This window comes from Schistosoma haematobium, chromosome 3 (genome assembly GCF_000699445.3).
Source record: "Schistosoma haematobium chromosome 3, whole genome shotgun sequence".
NCBI classification, from domain to species: domain Eukaryota; kingdom Metazoa; phylum Platyhelminthes; class Trematoda; order Strigeidida; family Schistosomatidae; genus Schistosoma; species Schistosoma haematobium.
The window spans coordinates 10,834,321-10,845,664 of record NC_067198.1 but is presented as its reverse complement, the minus strand read 5'-3'; the positions used below and the strand labels follow the sequence as shown (position 1 = coordinate 10,845,664).

General features: G+C 36.5%; 1 protein-coding gene across 1 annotated transcript; it reads left to right on the top strand.

The window, feature by feature from the left end:
• Nucleotides 1-337: 337 nt before the first annotated feature.
• MS3_00000041 (uncharacterized protein) lies at nucleotides 338-10,873 on the top strand. The gene is made up of 2 exons (XM_051207968.1): nucleotides 338-2,332; nucleotides 10,353-10,873. The coding sequence occupies exon 1, from the start codon at nucleotides 1,079-1,081 to the stop codon at nucleotides 1,445-1,447; it is 369 nt and encodes a 122-aa protein (XP_051068922.1). The 5' UTR covers nucleotides 338-1,078; the 3' UTR covers nucleotides 1,448-2,332; nucleotides 10,353-10,873.
• The last annotated feature ends 471 nt before the right edge of the window (nucleotides 10,874-11,344 follow it).

The following is an 11,344-nucleotide window of genomic DNA, read 5'->3' as shown; positions in this document are numbered from 1 at the left end:
ATAAGTGAATAGTAAAATTCCCTAATTTTTCGTTTGCAGATATGTTCACATGTATGTGTGTGTGAGTGGATGGTTGAGATTTGTAGGAAATTCGATAGAAATATGAATGAATATTTGCAAGTGATTTTGTCGTAATAAGTAGTATAATGAGTATAGTCGATTATGATTTGTTGATTGATGATGAGACAGAATTAGTGTAAAAGAAATGAATGATTCATACTACAACTGTACATAGATATCATTTGATATCAAATGATTAGTTTCATTTGATATTTGTAAAATGATGATTCGATTTAAGGTAAACAGTTTTTTCTTTAGATCAGAGGAATTACAAAGAGGAATGAGTTGTTGAATAGCCTTCGTTGACTTTAGAATATTTGAACGCTGCCACGTCGAGTGGTAGTGTATATGTATAAAATGAGTCGAGACGCCGAGTCAGTTCGTTTTACAAAGTTATCTATGACATGTTGAAGACATCTCAACGTTCGTCTTCATTTAAGCAATGGTGGACATGGCTGATAATCACGAATGATTGGTATTTCACTTGAAAGTTTTTAATGTTTCACATTCATTCATGTTCATTTGTCACTGTGTGTTAGTCGAATATTGCAAGTGATTATGAATATTTTGCAGTTATGATTGCTGAAGGGATTACATTGATCAACTACTCGTATGCGTTCTCCAGATGTCGTATGACATAGTGAGTTGGATGTGTGAGGTGTATATGATAGCGAATTGTCATGCTTATCGGGATTATCCTTCTGATTAGTAGAGTAGACATTAACCACTTGTTGATCTTGATGTTTGTGACAACTGTATTATCAGATGAATGTATACTGGAAGTTGGTGATCATTGGGAGAACAAATATCTTACTAAATTGGAAATCGGAGTGTGATATTGGTTGAGTATAAAACTGTGGTGTTTGAATGGACTAATGATATCTTTGTACTTGTTGAATGCTCGATTTCGAGTTCTAGATACAATACATTCGTTTGTGCCTGTGTCTTCTTAATTCAATTGCGTTAATCCTGGAATTCTTAGTTCATACGATAATTCGAATACCATATTGGCGTCGCGATGGAGCCTGCGATGAAAAAGTTAGATATTCATTCAACTTCGGAAGTTTTTGAAGATTACTTTGAAAGGTTCGAAATCTGGGCTATGAGCAAGGAAGATGATGAGGATGTTAATATTGTGGCACACTTCCTCACATTCATTGGAAAAGAAACATACAGCTTATTAAGAACTCTGGCTATGCCGGAAAAGCCCATTTCGCTTTCTTATACAGCTCTCAAGGAGCTGCTGCTAGACTATGCTCAGTATACAAATTTCGAATGTCATAAAAGAGGAAGATTTCGTAAAATGATTCATGACGATATAAAAAGTCCACTACATTACGTCATCCCAACCCAGTTCATACTCAAGGTTATGCAGACAATTCATTGAGTTTGGATGCAGTTCACGAGGATGGGGACAAGTTTAGTCAGTGTTTGTCCTGTGGCAAGTTCCACTCTTCTAATTCATGTCAATTTCGTAATTCTAAGTGCTTCAAATGTCGTGATATTGGACAAGTTCAGTCAGTTTGTAATGCTAATGTTCATCTTACTGCAACTAATATTAAGTCTTGTAATTCTGATTCTACTGAGTCGAGTATTCATGATGATCATTTATCTTTATCAAAGATTTCAAAAGACAGTTCAGAGTCATATGGCAGTTCAGAGTTAAATGAAATCCAGAATTCTTGTGAGACAACAGTTCCTAATCAACCGATTTATCAGAATTCTCATGCTATCGTACCAGGTATGACTTTTCCTAATGATTCACATATTTCTAATGAAATTACTTACAATTCTGAGGAAAATATGTTAAATGAACCTAATCATCATCGAAAACCTGATGTGGTTTGGATAGATGCTGATTTTTCTAACGATCCTAAGCTCTGCAATGACAGTCCTAATAAATTTCATGAGAATATTTCAGAAGAATTAAATCCTGATGTCATATCATATATTACCTATCCTCATAATGTATTTGATCCTTGTGAAAAATCTGCTCAATGCGAAGCATGAGTTCGAAGTGACCTCGAGTTTGATTACATTTCGGATGATTTCATATCAACTTCTGTTTACCCTTATCACAAAACAGTTCCAATGTTTAATCTAAACAATGTGAGAAATATGTTTTAAATGAAGCCACATTATTCATAACTTGGGGATATAAAGATCCAACATTATTTCGTGGGGGAGGATAGTGTTGAAAAATCTATGGTTCAAATTCTAGATATTAATGATTTCAGTACAAAACCGATATGCTGATTGTATACAATTCCAGGTGAGTCTGTTCCGATTTCGTTTGTTAATTCCAATACTAATGAGCATACTATCTATCTACACATGTCTCATTGAGTCAAAAGTTACAAATCAATACACCAGTTGAATTGCACAAAATCATAATTTTGAATGATGTACTTACGAACACTGACAAATGTAGACAATAACTATGATCATCATGATGATGATGTTACTATTCGAACTTGCTAGTGTATGTAATCAATCGGTCAGTCAGTCATTCAGTAAGACAGTCGGACAATGAGTTAGTTAGCCAGTCACTCAATGAGACAAACAGTTAATCGGTTAGGTGTACTTCAGTTTTAGATGTGCTTGACAAATACAAACATTGAATTCGTTCACGTGTACTCACAAAGTGGCATTCACTGATCGAGTGGATTTGCAATGTCCACCTGTGAAATTGTCGATGTACATTTGCATGTACATTTTGATTATATCTAAACTCGTTTTCAATTAATCTATGCATTCAACAACTTTACATTTTGATACAAAGTCTACAGATTTGAAATCACCAAAAGTCATTCTGTGGACAAACACAAATACAGTTATTTGAAAATTGAGCTACTACTCATCGTCATTGCAATTTACATAGATGTGTAAATTAGAGCAATCATAATTGATTAGCTGATAGATTTACTAATCTAGTATGAAGTGCGAGAAATGGTAAGTAGGAGATTGATTGAGACCGTTTTACAACGGAAAATATTCAAGAACATGTATTTGTTTTACTTTTGAAATTGTGATCATTGTTACTTCTTACTGGTGGATTCCAACCGATTGAAGCTCTACATGACTATTAACAATCACTATGAATGATGGTCGCGCATTATTATCACCACATGAATCACACTAGAAATATAAACCATTGAAAGAGAAGTTGATTGTAGAAAGATCAGGCACTGATATTGAGACCTAATGACCATGGTTTGAATATTTCTTCATTGATGAGGAATCGAATTCCAGAACGGAATAAGTATTTTAAACTACCCAATTTCTACTGGCTTATTTCACTTTCATTGTTTTCCTAACTTGTTAAATATGAATGGTGATGCGAAATCGATTGGGGTGATCTAGAAGATTTCTCGTGAAAGGCAAAAATTATCAGGAAACCATAAGAAGCATTTTATCCAATCAGCGTTCACTTGAAATTGAGCCAGAAACATAAAGAAAGTGAAAAGTCACATGTAGAGTTTCTGATTGGCTGGTTACTAACTGCTCCTATGTTTAGTAGCATTCTAGAATTTTCGGGGAACCCAAGAACATTTAAAATACTATAAAAACACTGTATTTTCTGTACGTAAACGAACTTTTGGAGTAAAGTGCTTCTCGCATATTTTGCGCCTTTTTCTTTCGTGTTCAGGTCGCTGTGTAGTTCTAGCTTGGGGGCCACGAGAATGGTTTAGAAAACGAATATAGCGTTCAATTAGCAAGACTTATCAAAACCACATAAAAACCAATGTTTCAATAAGAGTTTATGATAAACATCCATCATCCTCCATTTCCAAAAATTTAGGTGGAACAGGTAATAAGATTGATGTTAACAGGGCTTCAGTTGTGTTGGTGCAAAAGTGTTAAATTTTGTATACTTATGTTTGTTGAAGCCTCAACCACACGAATATCCAAATCCCGTCTATTTATTTAATAACAGTTTGTTCTCACCTTTTATGAATGCTTTGGTGTTAGTTATTTCCATGACTAACCAATCAAGTCATTGGTTAGTCTCCGACTACATCAATCTGGTCTGTTATGTTTGTAGACTTTCTCTGTTGCATGTGACCTGCCAATCGAAGGATATTATTATCCTATTATATTAGTGTGACTCATAAATTTTATCCATTTCAATGAAATACACAATGTATATTTGTGCGTTCCCTTTACTGACTATTATTCCATTATTCATTGTACTGATTCATTTGTTTCTACGTTTTTACTTTACTTACTTACTCCTGTTACTCCTAATGGGGCAGAGGCCGCCGACCAGCATTCTCCAACTCACTCTGTCCTAGGCCTTCGTTTGTAGTTCCATCCAATTCCTGTTCATTTCTCTCATGTCTATCTCCATTTCCCGGCGTAATGTGTTCTTTGGTCTTCCTCTTCTCCTTTGGCATTCAGGATTCCATGTGAGAGCTTGTCTTCTGACACAGTTGGATGCTTTCCTCAATGTGTGTCCCATTCACTTCCATCGCTTCTTCCTGATTTCTTCCTCCACCGGGATCTGGTTTGTTCTTCCCCACAGTAGGTTGTTTCTAATAGTGTTCGGCCAACGGATCCGAAGTATTTTGCGTAGACAACTGTTGATGTACAACACTTGTATCTTCTGGATGATGGCTTTCGTAGTTCTCCAGGTTTCTGCCCCATACAGTAGAACTGTCTTGACATTTGTATTGAAAATCCTGACTTTGGTGTTGGTTGACAGTTGTTTTGAATTCCAGATGTCCTTCAGTTGTAAATATACTGCTCTCGCTTTACCGATCCGCACTTTCACATCTGCATCACATCCACCATGTTCATCAATGATGCTGACCAAATATGTAAAGATATTTACATCTTCAAAATCTTCTCCGTCAATTGTGATTGGATTGGTGCATTCTGTGTTGTATCGGGGAATCCTGCTTTTCCCTTTGTGTATATTGAGACCTACTGCTGCTGAGGCTGCTGCTACACTGGTCATCTTCCGCTGCATTTGTTGATGCGTTTGCGATGGAAGAGTCAGATCTTCTGCGAAGTCTAGATCCTCCAACTGCATCCTAGCTGTCCACTCTATTGCATGCCTCCCCTCAGATGTTGACGTCTTCATGAACCAGTCAACCACCAGGAGAAAGAGAAAGGGTGAGAGTAAGCAACCTCGCCTAACACCGGTCTGCACTTCAAACGACTTTGTCAACTGTCCTCTATGCACAATTTTGCAGTTTAATTCATCATATGAATTCTGTATGATATTGACTATCTTCTGAGGCACGCCGTAGTGTCGAAGAAGTTTCCATAGTGTTGTTTTATCCACGCTATCAAATGCTTTTTCGTAGTCAATGAAGTTGATGTAGAGTGATGAATTCCATTCCATTCAATGATTGTTCCACAATGATCCGTAGAGTTGCGATTTGGTCTGTACACGATCTATCGTTACGGAATTCAGCCTGTTGGTCTCCAAACTGGGTGTCTACGGAATCCGTCATTCTGTTTGACAATACCCTGATGAAGACTTTTCCCGGTATTGAGAGGAGAGTGATGCCCCTGTAGTTATCACAGTTGCTGAGATCGCCTTTCTTCGGTATTTCGATCAGGAGTCATTCTTTCCAGTCTTTTGGTACTTGTTCCTCATCCCAAATCTTATTGAAGAGAATGTGGAGTATCCTTGCAGTTACTGCTAAGTCTGATTTCAGTGCCTCTGCTGGAATGTTGTCTGGTCCTGCTGCTTTGCCACTCTTGATTTGTCTGATGGCCATGCTGATTCCTTCAATAGTTGGTGGGCCAACATCGATTGGTAGGTCCGTGAGTGCTACTTCGATTTTGTGTGGGTTTATTGGAGCTGATCGATTCAGCAGTTCTTTGAAGTGTTCTACCCACCTATTTCGTTGTTCTTCAATGTTGGTGATTACCTCACCTTCCTTGCTTTCCACTGGTCGTTCTGGTTTGAGGCGATTTCCAGAGAGTTGCTTTGTTATGTCATACAGTTGTCTCATGTTTCCTTCACTTGCAGCCTTTTCCGCCGTCATCGCTAAATCTTCCACATATTTACGTTTGTCAGTCCTGATGCTCCTGTTCACTTGTTTGTTTACTTCTGTGTATTCAGCTTGTGACTTGGCTTTTTCTGCTCTTGTTCGACTGGTATTGATTGCTGCCTCCCTGTTCCTCCTTTCTTGAATCTTATCCAGTGTATCAACAGTGATACATTCATTGTGATGGTGCTTCTTGTGACCCAGAACGTCATGGCATGTTGAAGTGATTGCCCCTTTTATCCCCTTCCAGTTTCTATCCATAGTAGTTCCTTCAACATTGAGTAGATCATGAAAGGCCTGGAACTTGTTGCTGAGGACTATCTTGAATTCGTTAAGTTTGTCAGTATCCCGAAGAAAGGCAGTATTGAACACTTGTGATACTGTCCGCACCGTTTTCCAGTACTTCCTGAGTTTCAATTTCATCTTGGCAACCAGCAAGTGATGATCTGCTGCCATATCAGCTCAACGTTTGGTTCTCACGTCCTCTATAGTCTTCCTGAACGTTTTGTTGATGCAGATATGGTCGATTTGGATTTACGTAGTGTGATCCGGTGAAGTCCATGTGGTTTCTAAATGAAGACATTCTGACTCCGAGGGCAGAGTTTAAATGGTTTGAATAATTTTTTCTGATTAGTGTTATTTTAGCGAGTTAGTTTTCTAACTGATGGGGTCGCTAATCCCATGCCAAACCTTCCTTCTTTTTTCGGGCTCGGGACCTGCAGTAGCCCCTGGAGGGACTCCAGGCGGAGTTGTTTTTACGTTTAGAGACAGATAAAGTTTAGAGCTAATTTGTCCTCGTCCTGACTATATGATTTGCATAGACTCCCGTTCATCAGTATCGCGTTTACTATTCGAGTAGGATGTGTCCTACTGTTTTTAATTTCTGTCTTCTTGTTCTTCCTGTCTTAAATCCGAAACAGGGATTCTATAGAGATCTATTCTTGATGATGATGCTTCTTGCAGCTTAGCAGTTCCTGACACGTTGAAGTTAGTGCTCCTTTGATCTCTTTCCATTTGTTCTTAATAGTAGTTTCTTCTTCTTTGAGTAGATTTTGTAAGGCTTGGAACCTGTTTTTGAGAGCTATCTTGAATTCGTTGAGTTTGTCAGTCTCTCGAAGTAAGGCGGTGTTGAACGTTTGCAATGCTGTTTGTCTAATTGTCCACTGCTTTTTCAGTTTCAGTTTCATCTTGGCAACCCCAACAGGTGGTGATATAAAGCTTTGCCAGATCCTCTCCTAGTTCTCACGTCCTCCATTGACCTTGTGAATTTGTTAGTGACGCAAATATGATCGATCGGGTTCCATGTAGTGTGATCCGGTAAGATTCATGTATCTTGGTGTTTGAGTTTATGTGGAAATATTTTGCCGCCTGTAACCATTTTGTTAAATGAATATAAATTTGCAAATCTCATAACATTCTCGTTCGATTCTCCTAGTCATTCATATCGGACCAGTGTTGTCCATTCCGACTTTGGCGTTTAGATCTCCCGTTAGAATTTTCGGATTGTTTCCTGATAAGTTTTCCACGACTGATTACAGCTTCTAGTAGCACTGATCTTTATCGTCGGCATTGCTATCGTTGGTGGGTGCATAAAATTGGATAGCATTCATTGTGATTCCCTCCCTTGTCTTGAAGGATGCTTCCATGATCCTGGAACGATGAGATTCCCATCCTATAAGTGCATTTCGTGCTTTTTCGGACAGAATCAGAGCAAATCTGTGAGTGTGCGGAGAATTTTCTTTCCTGATCAGAGTACAGCAGCATCTTTCTCGACCCAATCCTTTTCTGTCCAGCTTGTATCCAATGGGTTTTACTGATTTATGGCACCGTCAGCTTTTATTTTCTAATTTACATAGCTATTTGACTAGTCCACCCGGTCTCTCATATTGTCCGGACATTCCTTGTACCTATATTCATTATTGCTGTGTTTGTTAGGAGGTGGATCGGATTCGTGATTCTGGATATATCTCGGTTTTTACCATAAGGCGACACAATTCTTCTGAATGCAGATCATTAAACTCAGAGAGCAGCGATCAAATAGCTTTATTTGTTTATTCCGGTTAGCTTTTCTGCAGTAAAATCGATTTCCACGGGATGTGGTTAGTCATCCCATACCCAACCCTCCTCTTTTACTCATGTCTTGGGGCCGTCAGTAACCCTTGAAGAGCTTCAGTTGGAGTTTTTTTCAGTTCCTACACCTTAAATGAAATATTAAAACAGTGTACTGAATAATTTTCTTACATTCAACCTAAATATTCTTTTACAGAACTTACAAATGGGCGGTTTTATTCATATGAATTTGTGTTTAAATTACAGTTTTGATTGTATTTTGGAGTTTATAGCTCTAGGTCACTCTCCATATAAAATGGTAAAATGATTAACACATTGCCTCATTATACTACTTATGGATAAATTCATTCATTCCCTTAATTATTATCATTTTTGAATGATCCATTGATGAACAACATTAACATTTTCATTATGATATTATATGAAATGTATATATTACCGAACATTTGATTTATTTATGGTGATGTTCTGTTGACAATCGAATTAACAAACTAGTGCTTATCCATATTATTCGGGTGGAATTTCGATAGACAGTGTATTTAAGATCACATGTTCATTAACTTTGTAGTTAATCGAATGGAGTTCAATTTATTCACATCAATCTATTCCTCTGAAAACATAACTAGTTGTCATATTGAAATGTTTTGTAAAAGTGTGTTCAGTATCACTAAGCTGGTTGCAATGCTTCAATTTGTTAAGGAAGAACAGTATGTCAAGAAGTTAAAACTGGATTTGATGGACAAATTGGTTTTGGTGAATTATGAAGTGGTGACCTGTATGAGGTGTATGCTATTTATATTGACAGTATGTAGTAGCAATCGGAAATAGGAACAGAAAGTAATCGTCATGACAATGGAATTGAAAGAATCATAAAGGATGTGCAAATTAATGTATGGGTTTCATATTTCATGAAAGCCCTCTGTAATCTTTTATTAAACCATAAATTTGTTCCTCTCACTTGTTTTCATCGTTCATACCTTGGATACATTGTTTCCGATTGACGAAGTTATAACATAAGTAACACAGTGGTGGGAACGATTCGAAATTACACAAATGTAGTCCATTGAAGCATTTCGCATAAAATCTACCCAGTCATCATCAACTAGTAATCGGTTTACATCGTAAAATTGATGTAATTCTCAAGTCATGATCGGATTTAATGTTTGATCATCAAGCTGAAATAATGTTGAATACTTGTTACACAAGATACAAATACTTATTTATCATTTGAATTGGTGGTTGGCTCAATCAGTTGACAATAACTTAACCAGTTTCAAACTGTCAGTTATATCCGATGCTGTTAACTTTCAAGAAATAGTCGGCCTTTGGGAGGTGTCTAGCTAACAGTCATCCATTTTCTGCTTGAATTCATGAATAGAATTTTGTTGTTGTTGTTTCTGTCTTACATACACTCAAAAGATGGATCTGTTTGGCAAACTCTAATGGGACAAATTCATTTCAAAAATTCAACTTGACATCTCTGTCCTTTACATGTAACATAGCTTTCTGTACCAAGCTGTTCATGCTTGCGGACTAGTATGGATTTTTTAATAATGTCCAGAATATGATAATAATAGTTATATTGTGAATAATCAGTGTCGATTTATATGGGGAAAGTGAAGTATTTCCGGTTCATTAAAAATAATAGATCAGTACAATGGATACCTATTTCCTAGTTAACACTGTCATGTAGTAATGGACAATATATCGTAAATTATGGCGCATATATAGTTTTTATTACTGCTACTATACACTACCAAAAATTTGACGCTAAAAAAAACTTTATACTTACTTAAGTACTCCTGTTATACCATGTGAAGGAGAATAGGCCGTCCAACAGCAATCTCCATTGAACTCTGTCCTGGGCAATTCTTTCCAATTGTTCCCAGTTGCTACTCATCATTTTGACGTCTGCTCCGCTTATAGCCCTTCTAGGGTTACTGTTGGTCTCAATCCCGTGTAAAGGAGAGTGGTCGGGTATGAAGTCAGCAACCCCAACCCGTAGAAAGCAACCTTGCTAGAAACACTAAACAGAATAAACAAAAGAACCTTTATGGCTGTAACTTCATTATAGACTTCATTATATTATTCAATAAATTGGAACCATTTGTTGGTTATAGCAGTTTAAGTTTATAATATTTCAAACTGTTTTCATCCATTAACTTTTTGATTACTACCCTTCTTTATATGCTATCCCTGTTCGTTCATGATACCTAGATACGACTACTCAATGTCAAGTACCAGTCAATTCCATTGATTCAATTCTGAATATCAGTCATGTAAAAATCATTGTTTTCAGACATAACCAAATGTTTTACACCATTGCCAAATGGATTTATCTTGGACGTTTCATTTAGGATTTAGTTCGCTATCTATTTTTTTTCATTTCAAGCTCATATTTGTAGTTTTTTTTAAAAGAAACTTTAGTCACCACAAGTCTGTTAAATAACAAGTCAGCATAATCAAAATATAAAGTTAACTACTCATGTACGTAAAAAAAACTGATTTTCTTCACTTGATGCTGTTTTTCGCAGTATGGTTTGTGAAGCGAACGCTATTGGGTTCGAGTCGCGTAGTGAACATCAACTCTGGGATGAAGGTACATCCAGCTGACGAGTCTCAAATACGATGAAACGCAAATCAAACTGGATCCCACTACTAGCCACTACCCATCTTTACTTAAAAAAAACTGATTTTCTGTTGTTGCTTTTTTTTTGAAAAAAAGAATTTGTATCCAGTTGAATTGGAAATTCTTAATTTGAACTAATTACCTTTTTTCTTCTGGTAAATGCCTAAAGGTGTAAAAGTTTTAAATTTTGGCTCATTATTATTATTATTATTATTATTATTATTAGTAGTAGTAGTGGTAGTAGTGGTAGTAGTAGTATTAGTAGTATTAGTAGTGGTAGTAGTAGTAGTAGGAGGAGTAGCAGTAGTAATAGTAGTATTAGTAGTAGTATTCATATTGCTAGGAATTCTCTCAAAACTTTCCATAATTTTCTAGACATTTTTTCGATACATCATAATGATAATTAAATATTGTTAAATATTGAAGTGTACCAACATATTGTTAAATTTGTGAGGATATTTAAGGAAAGGGGGAAAATTTCAAATGATTATTATTTTGATAACTTATTACATCTATTTGTTGTTATGATGTCATGATTATTCAATATTCTAGTTTATGATATTTTCATATTGTTCTAATG